The 17,159-nt window shown below is 36.0% G+C and overlaps 1 protein-coding gene across 14 annotated transcripts in view; it reads left to right on the top strand.

Moving 5' to 3' along the window:
• The window catches only part of KDM4C (lysine demethylase 4C), a 430,596-nt gene that overhangs the window by 262,122 nt on the left and 151,315 nt on the right, over nucleotides 1-17,159 (top strand). For 11 of the 14 annotated variants that reach the window (XM_067041564.1, XM_067041563.1, XM_059071829.2 and 8 more), the window contains 3 exons: nucleotides 6,426-6,607; nucleotides 8,287-8,500; nucleotides 10,387-10,463. In XM_067041564.1, the coding sequence (XP_066897665.1) occupies nucleotides 6,426-6,607; nucleotides 8,287-8,500; nucleotides 10,387-10,463 (473 nt within the window). Of the gene's footprint in view, nucleotides 1-6,425; nucleotides 6,608-8,286; nucleotides 8,501-10,386; nucleotides 10,464-11,862; nucleotides 11,912-12,832; nucleotides 12,874-17,159 lie in introns of those variants that run through there. The other 3 variants (XR_010841968.1, XR_010841967.1, XM_067041569.1) reach the window with 2 other exon arrangements.

Here is a 17,159-nt window from a genome sequence, read left to right as displayed (position 1 = left end):
ACTTACTGTGATTTTATCTGCAAGTAATTTTAGAGGCAGAAGTTGTGGTCGACCTCTTAGTACCCAGCTGTCACAGGTATAAATCAAATATTGTGGTTTAACTTTTATTTCTTCTTGAGCACTCTCAGTGGGTTCTATATGCATATCTATTTCTACTGCCTTTCTCCAAGAGCTTTTATTTCTGCCAGAAATATTCAGAGTTGTAGGCAAATCTTGGTTTCCTAGGTGTAAGTCAGAAAGAATATTTTTAATATTCTGGGATACTGTGTGCATGATCCAGGAGCTTGGTGCTTGGTCTGTAGGCAGGTAGGTTCTACTGATTGTTTTTTTAGTGATGTGGCGATTGAAAAATTTCAGAGCAGCCATTGAGGGTGCTGCTGGTATGACAGCAGTGTTTTCAGTGGTTTACTTCAGTATGTTTATCCAGGGTTGTATCTGTTTTCCCCATTCCCCCACCATAGTAGTGCTTGTCAGGGGGCTGGCTATCCTTCATAGGAGGCCGCTTAAACAGAGGAAACATGTCTCCTCTCGTGTTTCTGTAAATACAACAGTCCAGTAGTCTAGATTTCTGCCATGCGGTAAGAGGCTCACCAAGAAAAAAGATAATTAAGTGTCGGCATAGAATTTTTTTTTTTTCCCTGCTATAGCTGGCAAACCTTGCAGACCTTGAAGAAATGAGAGAAAAGAAGGCCTTCTTGCAGTATTGACTTGTTTTCCTTTTGCTTAGGCATTACTCGTTGATTGAGGAAAACAGTTTATGAGATTCTTGCTTGGCTGTAAGAACACAGTCTGCACCAGCTTTATTAGGGCTGTGTTGTTCAACAGTGACTCTGTGATACTAAAATACTTTTGGGTGAAAATGCACATGTATACGTCAGTGATTCTCAATCTTTTCCTCAGGACCCCTTATGCTCATAATAATTTTGAGGACCCCAAAGAGGTTTCATTTCATCTCCTTTCTTTTCATTTCCTTTCTTGAACTCCCCTTCCTTTCCCTTCCCTTCGCTTCCCTTCTCTTCTCTCCCCACCCCATTTGCCTCCTTGCCCCCCTTTCCTTCCCATGGATTTACCTTAATGGTACTTATTTGCTGAAAGTTAAAACAGGGAAACATTTAAAGTAACAATCATAAATGCATAAACAGTTACACTTCTTTTCTTGAATTCATCCATTAGTTTTATTTTCTAGGTTAAAAACCCCAAATTACTCTCATCTTTATTCATGTTTTCTATTATTAAAACAATTATTATTGTTTTTTGTTCTTTTCTTTAAAAAATTTTTTTAATTAAAAAAATTTTTTTCTGGAAAGGCATTTTATTTGAAATATAGCAGTGTGTACATGTCAATCCCAAACTCCCAGTCTATCCCTCCCTTCCCCACTACCCCCCTCCCCATAACCATAAGTTTGTTCTCTAAGTCTGTGAGTCTTTTTCTGTTTTGTACTTATTTGCTGAAAGTTAAAATGGAAAAATTTAAAGTAACAATAATAAATGCATAAACAGTTACATTTATTTTCATAAGAAAATAACAGTTTTCCCAAACCATAAAAATAAAGAGAAGAACAGCATTGTTTTACATTTTTTGCAGAGCTCTTTAATATTGGGTTTAATAAAAATTGGATTCTCATGTCTGCTCTGCATTCAGTCTGTTGGACCATGTTGTTCTGGTTGAGGTATATTTGAAGAAAGTCCAGCTTACCAGGGATACATGGTTAGAAGGGGTGCAGTATTTTAATAGCTTTTTCAGATAATTATGGACGTTGTTTGACACTACATAAAACTTGACAAATGGTGGTTTTTTAAAGATTAGTTGCAACATGAAATCTGAAATCCCATCAGTGAACTTTTTGTTCTCTATTAAGCTAAAAATTCATTGGTCTATCTTGCACTTTGAGTGGCTCTTCTATGCATGCATGATTTTGTAACATCATGCATTGGTAAACAAAGATCTGTGTCATACAGGTCTTCTTATATAATATAAAAAAATTACATTTGTTATTATCACCATCAATTCCATCAGAAATAGCTTTAATTATTGGGAAGCTGTCAAGCTCACAAAAGTGGATACAAATTTTCCAAAGTTCTAATTTTGACTCAGAAGCTTGAATTTCACCATTGTCAACAAGTACCGTCAGTAGTTTTTTTGTTAAAATGACAGCTTTCTTTGTTCACTTTCATTGCTGCCAGATACCCAAGTCTGAATAACCATAGCTTGTCTGTTAATCATTCGTTCAAGTAAAAATGGTGTTCCATGAAAAAGGCAGCTCATTCAACATGCGATTCAATTAATTGCACATGTGCTTTTCCCAAGACAACCGTTGAACTTCAGTGTGCAGCAGAAGTGCTTTATGCATACATCCCATTTTATTGCACATTTAATAAAATTGATACTTTTTTCTTTTTTTTTTTTTTTTGCTTCATCAAGGCATTGTTAAGAGAACACCCCCCCCCACACCACCAACTGCAAATTTGAGATAGTCAGGAATATAACGACTACATTGGTGCCACTGCCTTGATTCAAGCTAAGGCACCAACAGTTTTACCCTTCATTGCTTTTGTGTCACCATTACAGATGTCAGCAGTGTGACACAGGCAAATAATGTCTTTGTGTTATTATTTTTTCAGTTTATTTTTTAAATTATTTTTTATTATAGTTGCCCCTTCATGTTATTATGAAATTGACCATACAGACCTCATGAAATTGTGTTGTGTATCTCCTGGAGTACACAGACCTTACTTTGAGAACTGCTGTTACACTATTAGCTCTTCTTTTGTTCTTGTTGAGAATACAGTTGGGAAAGAAGGGAGTTCTATGCTGGTAACATTTTCACAGATTTCCCAAACTTTGATGCATTTGCACCAAGGGACCTTTCCTTTGCCTCATTCTCTCTTGATTCTACAGCAATCTGTGGCATTCGGGGTGAGACTCAGAGCTTCTGAATGTTGCTGTGCTGGTATATTAAAAAAAGAGATAATTATAGTAATAAAAACATTGGTATTTATTGAATGCTTACAATGTCCATGTCCTTGTATGTTTCTTTTTTATTTGATATTTGTATATATTGTGGAGTGATCACCAAAATTAGTCTAGTTAACATACATCGCCACACAGTTACAAATTTTTTTCTTGTGGTGAGAAAAAGATCCACTTTTAAGATCCACTCTGTTAGCAAGTTTTAAATATACAATACAGTATCAATCAATCCATCAATCAATTACTAGTTAACTATTAATAGTTAACTACTGATACTATTGATATCTTAATATTATATAATAACTATTTTTTAACATCTTTATTGGAGTATAGTTGCTTTACAATGGTGTGTTAGTTTCTGCTTTATAATGAAGTGAATCAGCTATACATATACATATATCCCCATATCTCCTCCCTCTCCTTGTATGTTTAATATCTGCCCCTGCCCTCTTCTTTTGTGAAGGTGTTGTGAAAACTAATTTGATATTTTAAAAATCTTTAAAGCAGTGTGGTCTATTTTCGTTGCCTGACATCTTACAAAATGCATCATATAGGGAAGTAAATATATACCAACGAGATTACAGTGTAACTTTAGAGGTTCATTAGTTAACTATAGTTGAAGAAGAGGAGGAGGAGAGGAAATTCCTAGGCATAGTGATGCCAAATGATCAAAACATTTAGAATCTATGATGCAAAAAACATTTTCCCTCTTCCGTATATTGGAAGATAGAGAGTATTTTTTTCAAAAGTAACTGGATGAAGAAGGTACACTAAAAAGAGACTAGAAACAGGAAAGGTGTTTAGAGGCTGAAAGGGAGGATTTTCATTTGGAATTGTGTGATGATGAGAGTATTTAGATATCCTGAAAGTACTTTGCCCCCCAGAATATTTAAGACTTGTAGTTTACATGAATATCATGAATCTGGGAAAGGCAATAGCCAAGGTTAGTCTATTCTTGAACAATGCCATGGTTCAAAGGTAAGCAAGAGCTCTTGGAGATAGAGGAGGGGTGAATAATTTGATGAGATAATTTCAAGAAGACAAAATACTTACCATCAAGAATGTGCCAATATTTCTGACTTTTAAAACTAAGTTAAAATCTGAATTATCATTGTCATGTACTTAATGATTAAATGCTCTCTTTTTCCCCTCTCATAAAATTCAGCATGGAATTGACAGACAGATCATATGAAAATAAGATAATTGGATGGATTTTATGTAATAATATATGCATTGTATAATCACTTTAGAATTTACAAAGAATTTTAACACTTCGGAATTTAAAAAGAAATTTTACATTTACTATTTCATTTTAATATTAAAAAGAGAAAAAACCTGAAATAGGTGAGAAAGGAATGATCACCATATGAGAATCTATCTTACGGAAAGAGTTAGAATTTAAAGCTAGGTCTTTGGGGGAGTTCCCTCGTGGTCCAGTGGTTAGGACTCAGCGCTTTCACTGCCATAGCCCTGGGTTCAATCTCTGGTCAGGGAACTAAGATCCTGTTAAGCCGTGTGGTGTGAGGGGTGGCGGGGGGAAAAGCTAGGTCTCTGGAGAGACAGTTCCTGTACTTGGGACTGCACAGTGTTCCTGCCCTGCTGCTTTGCATACTCTGGCCTGGAGAGCATCCAAACAGAAGACAAATGCTCTTTGGGCCGGAATGTGACCTCATTTTGGGGCAGGACAGCTGTAGAGCAGGGTCTTCTACTAGGTCAGTGTTGAGTCTGAGGACAAGCTCAAGGTGTGTCCTAGATCAAGTCTTAGACCAAGTCTCCCAGAGGGATTGGCACACACACTTTCCTGCTCTCTGGCTCCATTGTTAAGAATTGTTCTTTTCCCGTACTTGTTCATTTTCACTAGACTTTTAGGAATTAAATATTTCCTTAATCCCTAAAAATATTTTGAGAACTCATCACCTTAACTTATGACCATCTAAAGGAATAAAAGCATCTTCCATCTTGTGAGTTTCCATCTTTTTTAATAAAGCAAATGATATGATAAATTCATTGTGAGCCAATAAGTAGAGTCCAAGTTATTCAAACCCAAGGATTTTTTTTTCAGTTTAGATCTCATTTTTAGTATATATGTTGGAGATATTAGCTATTAGACTTTATGGTATTTCAAGTTCCTGGTTAACTTTCATTCCCATCTTTCATTTGTCAAATTTTGGTCTTCACAGTAAGTCTTCTATTGTGTATTATAAGGAAACTGAGGTGGAAACTGTTAACATTTAGTGTCAGATTACTTTATTTCAAATGTAGGCAGAGGTTCTTACCTTTTGTTTTGTTTCAAACACTGCCTCTGACTGAATGCTAAGCATTTTCCATTGTAAATAATAATAATGCTGCTGCTGATGATGCCATCACCACCACCGGCACCGCCATGGAAACAGGAACGTTCCCTTTTACTTCAGTTGGCATTTGATGTCTTTTGAATTATTTTCAACCTAATTTAGCTCTTCCTGTTTTCCACTTGAGCAAATCCACTTTGACTTTTTCTAAAACAGGTAAGTCAACAAGGCAAGGACAGGAGCACATTAGTTCACAAGTATACCCTTTCTGGGACTTGAGGACATTGCTCTATAGTATTTATTTGTAGCCCTGAGACAGCTACTGATGAGGAAGTTTAGAGTGTATCATAGCTGTATAGACATAACTACTAGAGGTAGCTGCGGTTGCTGCTACCCGCTTTGATATACTGTCCTCTGCTATAGGCATGAGGAATTTTTCCTCTTAACCTGTTATGTCTTTCTGTATTTTTCTGGCCTTCTATAAATTTTGGTAAAATGTCATTTTTGTGGAATAGATCTATGCCTCTTTCATGTTAACAGATATACATGCTTAAGAGATTTGACCCTCTGGGAAATCATATTGAACAAATGAGATTGGACATGGGGATTGTCTTTTGTATCCATGTAATGGCAGTATATCACTTGGCACATGATGGGTGCTCTGTAAATGGTATTTACATGAGTTTTGAACCTAAAAGTTAATTAAATGAAATACAATTAGTAATTTTTTATTAAATCATGCACAATGTTAGGTCAGGAAACTAAAAATGTTGGTAAGACAGGTAGTGGCTAGCAAATTCCTCTGCTAGCTGGAAGATAATCTCACACATATAAACCCTTTTACCCTGGGAAGTATCATGGTAGCACAAGAAACACGGAAGGAGTGGAGTTGCGAGGAGGGAGCGGTTTAGTGATTCCTGGCAGGGATGGGGGAAGGAGTGGAAAGGAGGGTGGTCTGTGTGGCCTTCGGATCTCAGGTAGTCCTTGATGATGCGGACGATGAAGATTTTGTTTCACCTCTCGGAATATATTTGAAAGATAAAATAGGTTTCCTGTCTGACATTAATACCACAGATAATTTGGAGTGTGTGCTTCTTTTATAATCGGGGTTATTGTTTTTCCCTGAGTCCCCTGCTCACTGTTTTCACACCCTTTCTCTTAAGAGTTGCCTGAGGTTCCATCGATTGAGGAGGAAGTGGAAGAAACTGAGTCTTGGGCAAAGCCTCTGGTCCACCTTTGGCAGACAAAGTCCCCAAACTTCGTGGCCGAGCAGGAGTATAATGCAGCCATGGGCAGAATGGAGCCGCACTGTGCCGTCTGTGCTCTGCTTATGCCCTACTACAAGGTAGCTGGGGGAGGGGCCCCCGCCCACCTTTCCTTTCACTGCAGCACTTTCTGTGTGACTGTGAAAACACAGGTGAATCTCTGTAGGGTTAGTAGGCACATGAAGAGGAAGACATTAGTACTTCTGTAGCTAATGGCTATCAGAGAGCAGCAAATGGAATTCCTGAGTGCCACTTGAGAGACTTTTCTCTGACAGTGCTTTATATCATTTGTGAATGTCTTGGTTTGTTTTAGTCAAGGGGCAATTCCAACCTTTCTTTCTACCCCTTTCACCAAGAAACACAGAACTTAAAGCTTAAGAATAGTAGGAGCTTACAAAGTTCTTACTAGATCTAAGTTCTTACTAGAACTTAGATCTAGTCTCTGCTTTATGTTTGAAAATATTACTCTCAATCATATAAATGTCAGCTCTGGGCCCACATTTAAAATATTTCTCTTCATCTTCCCACATGGAACGTGCAAAAGACACAGCAGGACTCAATGCAAACTGAATTGTCCAGTTCACCCTCATCAGCCAGCCATTCATGATATTATTTTCAGATGTCATTTTCTATATGTTATGCTGATAGTATCTTAGGTCACAGAGAACCACATTCTCCAGCACTAACAGACAAAATGATCTTTCAGAATCTGGTAAGAGTAAAACTACCATATCCATTTTTAGATACAATATATTTTAAAGTCTATTAATGTGAACATTGTGTTCTGGGTTATATTTTCACTGATAGAGTCAGAAATATTTTACTCAAGATCACATCATTCCTAGAGTTCCACATTAAGTAATTCTGGTTAGACGTTTCAGAGCATGAATATTTATGATGTGCCACATTCTCAGACCTTTGTAAATAGAGGAAGTAGTTCATTCACTTGTCTTTGAATGTGACACTGGTGAGTGATTAACCTTATTTTTATTTCCCATTTAGTCACTAAATTTCTGTGTTTTTCTTGGAAAAACTTACCTTTATATTGATTCTTGCTTCTGTAGCATAATCTGCCTGTATATTTCCCCGATAATTAAAAAATTCCAACTAAAATTATAAGATGTGGGGACATTTATTAATATAAGGTCTCTGGGGATAATAAGAGTTCATTAATTAGTTTCAAGTAAACACTGAATTTTTTTGTATATTTTGGTGGGAGGTGACGATTTCTTTTTGAACATTATCCTTTGTTATTTAATGACATTTGCTAGATTTTTCTGTCTTGCTGTTTTAAAACTTTGTGGTGAGTCAAAAAGCCTTCAAAAACTCTCTAAATACTGTTGTGCAAATTAAAACTGAGGTCTTTGAAGATACTCCTTCAGGTGTAACCAGGTAAGATTCTTCAGTAAATGAAATCAGATCTGTTAACCTAGTGCAAATAAAGAAGCAAAAAAAAGTTCATCAGAAGAATTGATGCTTTTCCTGAACTATGTATTTAAGAACATAGTTTTAGTAGCTCATCCATTTCTGTACCAGCAGATGTACAGAATACCCTCTCATTCCTACAGCTTAGCTTTTGGGTGGGAGCCTGAGGAGCGGCACTGATAAAGAGCTAATAGTTGGGCCTGGGAGAACAAGAGGAAGTACAGAAGCTGCAAGTTAGTGCATGAACAGCTATTAGTGGATTTGAGTGACCAGAGCAAGTGATCTGAGCTCTTTTCCATGTTTTTCGCTCACGTGGAAATATTCTGTTTTTCAGCCAGATAGCAGCAATGAAGAAAATGATTCCAGATGGGAGACAAAATTAGATGAAGTGGTTACTTCAGGAGGAAAGACTAAGCCCCTCATTCCAGAGATGTGTTTTATTTATAGTGAGGAAAATATAGAATATTCTCCACCTAACGCCTTCCTGGAAGAGGATGGAACAAGTCTTCTGATTTCCTGTGCAAAGTGCCGCGTACGGGTTCATGCAAGTAAATGAGTCTATCACTCATTAATCGCTGGCTTTTCAGTGCTTCACATAGTCTCTATTTCTCACCCCTTTGTAACTTGCCAAATCTGTCACATTGTACTATTGGCATTATTAATGGTTAGATCATTCTTTCTCACATTTCTTCTAATGAGAATATGAATAGGTGTAATCATCTCTTTTCCTCCAATTTTATGTGGTATCAGTGGAGAACAGGTCTGGTTCTGTTTGTTTGTTTGGGGTCCAAATGTGGGGTCATTGTGGGATTCCTTTTACATGCTTGAATTTTACTTATTTTAAGTTTGTAAAAACTGAGTTTTAATCTCTAATGTTGATTCATGACTGTTTTCCTTTGTTACTTTTGAAAGAGAAATGAGTATTCTTTTAGTGATTTGGGGAATTATTGTTAAATTTAATTATCGAGTTAAAATTTTATTCTTTGTAAGGGTAGGGAGATCTTCATTGCCTTCCAGGGGGAAAAAGTGCTTAGAGTTGTTTTCCCCCAAGACTGAGAAGGTTAAGCTCCATACCTGTCTCAGTTTGGTGTTTTTACATAATTGCGTTAAGTGGCAAATACATTTTTTTAGATTAGTCTGCCATATAAATCCTCTAAAATGTATAAAATGGATCTATTAAACATTGCAGTTCTATTTTAAAGCATTTTAATATTCCACCTCTTACCAAGTCAAATGTTCTGTTAACGTTCTTATGTATGGTGTGAGTCTGATTACCTTCTATATTTACCCCAGAGTAATACCAGTCTTGTGTTAAGGTTGAAATTGCCTGGCTATCTAGCATTTATTTATTAGATACTTTCATCTTCCTCAAGGGATTTGAACCTGATGTGCTTGAAATGTAATTATATAAAACTTCTTATTTGCTTCTATCAATTTGTAACACACATACACATATATATACACACACACATTCACTTTGTGTGATTATATTTATATGAGAGACAGTGCACCATTTCACAAACAAGTTTGGATTTAATCTTGACTCCAGAATGCACTAGCTATGCAATTTAGCCATAATATTTTATAAACATGTGCTTGAACTAAACACTTTATGGTCTTGGGTAACTATGATAGGCTTTTCTTTGGGTAATTACATTTCTGTTATTTCTCTTCCCATGTCAAATGTTATAGAAATTTGATATTAAAAATTACTCCTTTAAATTTTACTCATTTAAATCTTTCAAAACTCTTTTTTCAGGAAACCAGAGTAACACATGTTTGTTGATACCGTATAATTGCTACATATATTTATATCATCAGCTATCTCTTTACATCGTTATTTTGAGTCAGGCATGTACTGAATGGACAAATAGAATTGAAGACAGCTCTTCATCACTAACTATGAATTGTGCATCCTTTGTTCCTATCACTGAAATTAAAGCTAATTAAACATAATTTTTGAAATGTAGTTTTACATTACATTAATTTTATGCACTCATTTTATGTACATAAATATTATGTCACAGTTTATTTATTGTGTCATTTTAAAACTTCCCCAAACTTTGCTTCATAAATTGCAACTTATTTTGAAATATGTTTTGCATGAGTAAAGGACTAGACTTGACAATTTAGAAATTTTCTAATCACACATTAAGTATTATCATAAGTATTCTCTATAATAACTGTTGTGAGCACTGGTAACTACTAAGATGCACACTCTCATTTTTTCTGGCTGTGATAATCCTATTAGCTTTGAGGCATGGGAACCAAAAGTATCTTTGAGCCAGCCTTGCTAATTTTTTGTTCTAAGCAGTGAGAATCAAAAATGGTATGGTAGGCTGTTGTTCCGATTTTATTTATTCAGTGCTAAAATGTGTAATATTGTCGAAATGCAAAAGACTTTAATTAATGGATCCATACTATTATTTTATAGGTTGTTATGGTATCCCTTCTCATGAGATCTGTGATGGATGGCTATGTGCCCGGTGCAAAAGAAATGCATGGACAGCAGTAAGTGGCTAATTTTAGTATCTTTTAACTCCTTTTCTCACTCCATCCACTGTGGGTCCATTTAAATCTAGTGGTCAGGTAAGATGGTACACATGCTTTTGTGTGCCATTCCACAGTTACCTGTATTCCTCGTCTTCTCTTTCCAAATCATCCTACCTGGTAGCTCTATATCCACTGTGGAAATGTTAAATACATTTCTAGGCGTCACCGTTTGCTCAGGAACCTATGGAGCCTACTGGTTTATTAGAGCAGTCCAAAGTATTGCTTCATGTTCTTGCCCAGCTCTATCTTGTAATTCTTGAAAATAAGTCTTCTAAGTAACAGTGAAGGTGGGAATCTTCAGTGACCTCTCTGGTCACTGTGCTAATTCACAACTATTCCACTAGCGTGAGGTCTTCCCCGCTTATTCATTCATACATTCATACTTTAGAAAATTTCAGAGTGTTCTGTGTTAGGCATTGCTGTGAACTTGAGATAGAAACTTCAACAACAAATGATTCCCCACTTGGAGAACACAGATTTCTCTTCACCTAAACTGTTTTTCCTGAAGACCCTGTTGAAACTTTAGCTTACATCCAAGCATTGCGTTCCATTCTGTTAATCCACCATGTTACCCATTTTGCCATTGGATTATGTGCTACCTTAACTTTTCTTAAAAATTCTCTTTCAAGAGGTATCAGAACATGGTTGAAAGTGGAGACCGATCAGATCTCAAGACTGTATTCCCTCACTCTTGATCTCAGAGCACATGCTCAGCTTGATTTTGATTGTAATAGTAGCATTTGCTTTATTCCTTAATGATCTCTAATGATAATGAATTAAATTTCCCTGCAACCAAAGTTAAAAACCTGAAGGACAATATAAGGACAATGCTTTACATGAGGAAAATTTATGTCATGATTATGTATGTTTAGCTCTCAGTGTTGAAACAGACATATGGTGACTATAAATTAAAGGCATTGTGAGAATGTCTTTCTGTATGATTTTATTGCTGGCATTCACTCTGGGTAGTGAGGGGAAAATGGGGCAAAATATGGACACTCTTTATAGTCCAAATAATCTGATTTCATATTAGAGGTAATATCTCCAACTTAAGAATTCTTTTCATTAGTGGGCCCAGATAACATTTTGGTATTTCCTTTGGTGTGTTCATTATGGTAACAAAAACTGTATAAATGTACAGCATCTTTAAAACAGCCATGAAGTCCTGCTATAATAAATATATTCAGCTCTTGTTTATCAAGCTGGTTCTATTCATATTATATGAGCCAAAGTAAAGCCTTGTAGAGTTAGTTTTACTAATGATATCTCCTCATTCACCCTGAAGTATAGATTTAGAATTTAGAGATATTCTAATCCAGTTCACCAAGGCATGAAGAGTTCTCTGTTCCATCCACAGTTACTGCTTGGCTCCTGTGCTCACACACCGAGCAGTCCTGTTACCCAAGGTACTACTGTCCTTTGCATGGCAGAGCCAGGGCCAGGCCTAGGCCAGCCACCCTGATTCTAAGGCAGCTTCTGATCAATTATGTCATTTTCCTTTAGCATGTCGACAGAAGGAAATACTTGATCACTCTCTGCAACTGATATGAAGCATCTTTCTATTAATCTTAACCCCTCCCCACCCTCAGAAAATACAGTGTGCCTTTTGTATTTTAATATTAATACCATGTAAATCTCTTAATTTACAATAAAAATGGAAGCTCTTAAATACAGCTTTGCATTGATTTTTTTAGACCTACATAATTTCTTAGTTCTAGTTGGAAATGATCTGAATTCTCAGTGAGCCAGTTGTTTTTTCAGTTTATTCGTTTTGAATGAACTTTGTCCACGAAGCTCTATTTCTAAATTTTTCTCCTGAGAAATAATTGAATTTTATTTTAAGCGTTGCCGAGAAGTAACTGATAATATTGATATTTTGGCTTTAACACCCTTATTTAGTGTGGCATTGAGTGTTGCAACATTAATTTTTTACTAAGCAGTTAAGTATGATTCTTTGGATTTTGTGGCTGGAATGATTGCATTTTGAAAGTACACTTAGACTTGCTTTCTTAGGAATCAATCTCACACTGTTAGTTTTAGGTTCCAGAGGAGTCATAGACCTCCTTTTATTGATAAATAGAAGCTCTAAAAAAGCTAATGGAAATCTAATGAAGCCGCTGAGGTCAAATGCTATTTCATTGCTGGCTTTTATTTCACTAACTCTAATTACTAATTATTTCCTGGGATTTTCTTTTTAAACATGGTTTGTGAAGGTAAGGCTTATTCATCATGAGCACAAAACACTCCAAGAGCATATTTTGCTTGGGATATGTATTTATACAACAAATGTGATTGTTTTAGTTAATTCTGTTTCCTTTTATGATTAGTGCTTTGAATATCTTGAGGGTAAGAAGATGGTAGCCTGAAATACCTTGTATTCATTTTCATAAGGTATGTGTGAGAATTGTATGTGGTAGTTCTATTTTTTAAAGATTCTTCTTAAAAAGAGTGTCTGTTGATGGGTGAATGGATTAAAAAAAAAGGTTGTGTGTGTGTGTAGATACACACACACACACACACACACACACACACACACAATGAATATTATTCAGCCATAAAAAAGGAAAGAAATCCTGGCATTTGTGATAACATGGATGAACCTGGAGGGCATTATGCTTAGTGAAATAAGTCATGGAAAGGCAAATACTGTATACTCTTACTTCTATTGGAATCTAAAAATAACCGAACTCATAGATACAGAGCATAGATTGGTGATTGCCAGGGGCGGGGGTGTGTGGGTGCAATGGGTGGAGATGGTCAAAGGGTACAAACTTCAGTTACAAAATGAATATGTTATGAGGATCTAGTATATAGCATGGTGTCTGTAGTTACCAATGCTTTATTAGATTCTTGAAAGTTGCCAACAGAGTAGATCTTAAATGCTCTCACCACAGAGAGCAGAGTAGATCAGAAATGATTTAATCACAAAAGATAATTATGTGAGTTGATGGAAGTGTTAATGAACCTTATTGTGGTAATTATTTCTCAATATATAGATATATCAAATCATCACATTGTAGAACTTAAACTTATATATGTCAATTATATTTCAATAAAGCTGGGAAAAAAAGAGGAACACTGTATCATAGAGATAAGTATCAATTATTTAAATTTTGGAAGCAAAGGCATCTCAGTGATATTTCATCCAGTCCCAGACCATAACTAAGTAAATAAGTTCATACATTAGAAGATTCTGTCAGCTTCAACTTGGGCTTGGTGGGTGAGAATGTACATAAGGCTGGAATCAATGTTCACAGACCAGCTGTCTTTTTATTTACCAATTCTAAAGTATGGAAGTTGCTCCTGACCAAACTGCCCTGCTAGCTTTTAAGTAACTGGAGGCCAGAACTTTGTCTCATTTTTCTCTATAACGCCCCTAACACCTGGTATAGTGTTGGATCATTTCTGAACTTGCAGAGCCTTTATCTTTGACCTTGGTGTGACCTTCAGTGCTCTCACCATTTCCAGTTTTGGTTTAGTCCTGTATTTCATTTTGCTACTATTTCTTTACTTTAGCCACTTATGTCATCTAAAATAAGAAACAATAAGCTGTATTGCAGCTTTAGCTGCATGTGTTTGAGGGAGAGATTAGTCACAAATTTTGAATAATACCCTAACTTAGATTCTAGAATCCTAGCTCCGTGCTCAAATTCAAATGAAATGAAATGAAACAGTGAAATAATTCCCCACATACCTGTGTCTCCTTACATTCAGGTTGTATATCTCGTAGTTCTAATTAAATATCATTGCTTTGTGCCTGTTTGTCCCATTTCAGTACTGCTCAGATAAATAGATCTGTATGAAAGCTATGTTTGCGTTTATTAGAGTATTTTATTTTCAGCTCTGTTTGTTTCCAACCCTTTTGTGATTATGTAATTCATTTTGGAGCCATTTTTACTCCTTCATTATAGTAGCACTTTAGAGTGCATTCCAAACATTACCAAGTTCTGTTTTTAGGTGTTGAATGTCATTACTCTGATTCTAGAATGTGTTTCTTGCTATTTTGAGTCTTAATTTGAATCTAATCACTTTTGACCTAAATTACTAGAGTTTTGTGTCTAATCTGTGGATTTCCATTTTATAATGACTGCAAGTTACTGCTAATTAAAAATATAATGTAATATTCTCACTGTAAAAATACAGAATTTGTATTGCTTTCTTTCAGGTTTTTTTCCCTACCATTTTCTTTTTTATCCCTTTTGAAAAATTGTTTTTGAGTCTGAGTATTTCTGTAAAATTCCTGAACTCTACTTTAGGGCTTCACTTCTAATTATGAAGGAGGATGTTAGTTAAATGTCTGGAAATGAACTGATAACCTAAATACTTTTATTGTAAAAAATAATAATCTATGTGCTGAATACTCTGTAGAGTATTAAGAGGTAATAGGTTAATAAATAACAGGAGGATTTTCTATACTATGTTCTAAAGAATTTATAAATGGAATTCTAAAGAATAAAATATAAGCAGGTTAAGAGGTTAAAGAGGAATTTAGATACGATTTTCTCTTTTTAAAATTTAGGAATAATGTAGCTTTTTGGTGGTTGTTTCTTTGCAGGAAATTGGGATGTTTCTTTTGCAGTGGGGGTCACTGTGAGGTTTTGTTTTAGTGCCAAAATGGGAGTGAAAACTTCATGGGAAGATTGGTAATTTAACATATGGGAAGTCACGTCACACTCAGATTTATGACTCTGACAAATCTTGAGTTGCCAGTCTTCTGTCCAGGGTAGCATTAAGCCTGTGCTGTAGGTTTTCATTCTCAGTGTGAAAAAGTCCAAATAAAGTATCATTTGTGCTATGCCTTACTAGGGAGCTTTTTTTAACCGCCATATGTAATTCTTGGGGGGAAGGGAGGGGTAGACACAGTAGCTCACATACCTATAATCTAAAATCTTAATTACAGGAAGATTTAAAAGCAACATAATGAGAAGGTTCGACTAGAGATGTGTATCTAAGGCCTCTTCTCACCCTCAAATCCCTTGATTCTGTGTTGTTTTTTATTTCCATTTTGCCTTATTTAGTTTTCCTTAAGAATTGGGCACCTTCAAGAAATCTAAATTTATTCCTGTATTTATTAACCTGGTCAGAGGTGATGAGTAACAGAAAAGTATAGGAATAGAAGTGACATTGGTAATTATTGGCTGAATCAGTGTAGTTTTTATGTGTTCAAGGAAACTTTTGTTGTTTTTTAAAAAGTGACTTTAAGGCCTTACTATAACTTTATCTACCTGATGTTCAGGAATCTGTGGCAATGCACATCATCCTTGGGATTTCTTTTTATTTCAATATATCCCTTTGCTCTTAATTTAGGAGAATTTGTTTAAACATTTTCGTTTCAAAGTAATAGAGCAAAATACACAGTTGTATATTATATTGTTGGGTGGATATTGCCGTGATATGAAAAGGTAGATTTTGAAATGGAAAATTAAAATAAAACACCTTAAAGGTTAGAATTTTCATTCTGTATAATGAAATACATGAACTAGGTAATTGCACACATTTATAATCTATTGAAGAGCATTTATTATACTCTGTAGAATAATAAAGTTGTACTATATATGTATAACAAACACAGAATTCTGTTTTTTTTTTCAAAATGGTTTTAAGAAATCAAAACCCAAACATGAAATAGGTTTTTACCTTGGCCACCTATCTATTCACTGTTCTCTTTATTTTGCGTATTTGTTTTTTTTTTTAAATGGACTAACAGATATGAGCACAAGTTATACCTTGATAATCATTTGGAATTAGTGTCTTCTTTCCTCTTACAGAGAGTGGAATAAGCAATTGCAGTGATTAAAAATAAACATTTTGGGGCTTCCCTGGTGGCGCAGTGGTTGAGAATCCGCCTGCCTATGCAGGAGACACGGGTTTGTGCCCCGGTCCGGGAAGATCCCACATGCCGCGGAGTGGCTGGGCCCGTGAGCCATGCTGGGGCCGTGAGCCATGGCCGCTGAGCCTGCGCGTCCGGAGCCTGTGCTCCGCGCAACGGGAGAGGCCACAACAGTGAGAGGCCCGCGTACCACACACACAAAAAAAAAACCCAAAAAAACAAAACAAAATAAACATTTTGGTGCTGTTTATTTTTATTGCTTGATTATAAATAAGTGGCATCTATAGATTGAGTAGTGGTTGCCATTCATGCCCTCCAAAGCTGCACATAGCTATTTTTTGGCTTTTGAAAGAAAGTGAAGTGTTTTCTCTGCATGAATAATAATCACAAAGTTAAAATCTGGAAGTACCTGCGGTAGTGGTCTTTAAAAAACCCAACCCCACAGTGTTGCTAAAGCTTGTGATCTAAAGAATCTATGTCATTTGTTAGAACACGTTTATCTGAACTCTTAATCTTTGGAATATACCTTAGTCTTTATTTTTTTAAAAATTTCTTTATTTTATTTTTATTTATCTTTGGCTGCGTTGGGTCTTTGTTGCAAGCGTGGGCTTTCTCTAGTTGAAGCGAGCAGGGCCTTCTCTTCATTGCGGTGTGCAGGCTTCTCATTGCAGTGGCTTCTCTTGTTGGGGAGCACGGGCTCTAGGCGTGCGGGCTTCAGTAGTTGTGGCTCACGGGCTCTAGGGCGCAAGCTCGGTAATTGTGGCAAATGGGCTCAGTTGCTCTGTGGCATGTGGGATCTTCCTGGACCAGGGCTTGAACCCGTG

This window comes from Kogia breviceps, chromosome 8 (genome assembly GCF_026419965.1).
Source record: "Kogia breviceps isolate mKogBre1 chromosome 8, mKogBre1 haplotype 1, whole genome shotgun sequence".
Classification (NCBI taxonomy): Eukaryota; Metazoa; Chordata; class Mammalia; order Artiodactyla; family Physeteridae; genus Kogia; species Kogia breviceps.
This window is presented reverse-complemented; position numbering and strand designations above follow the sequence as displayed.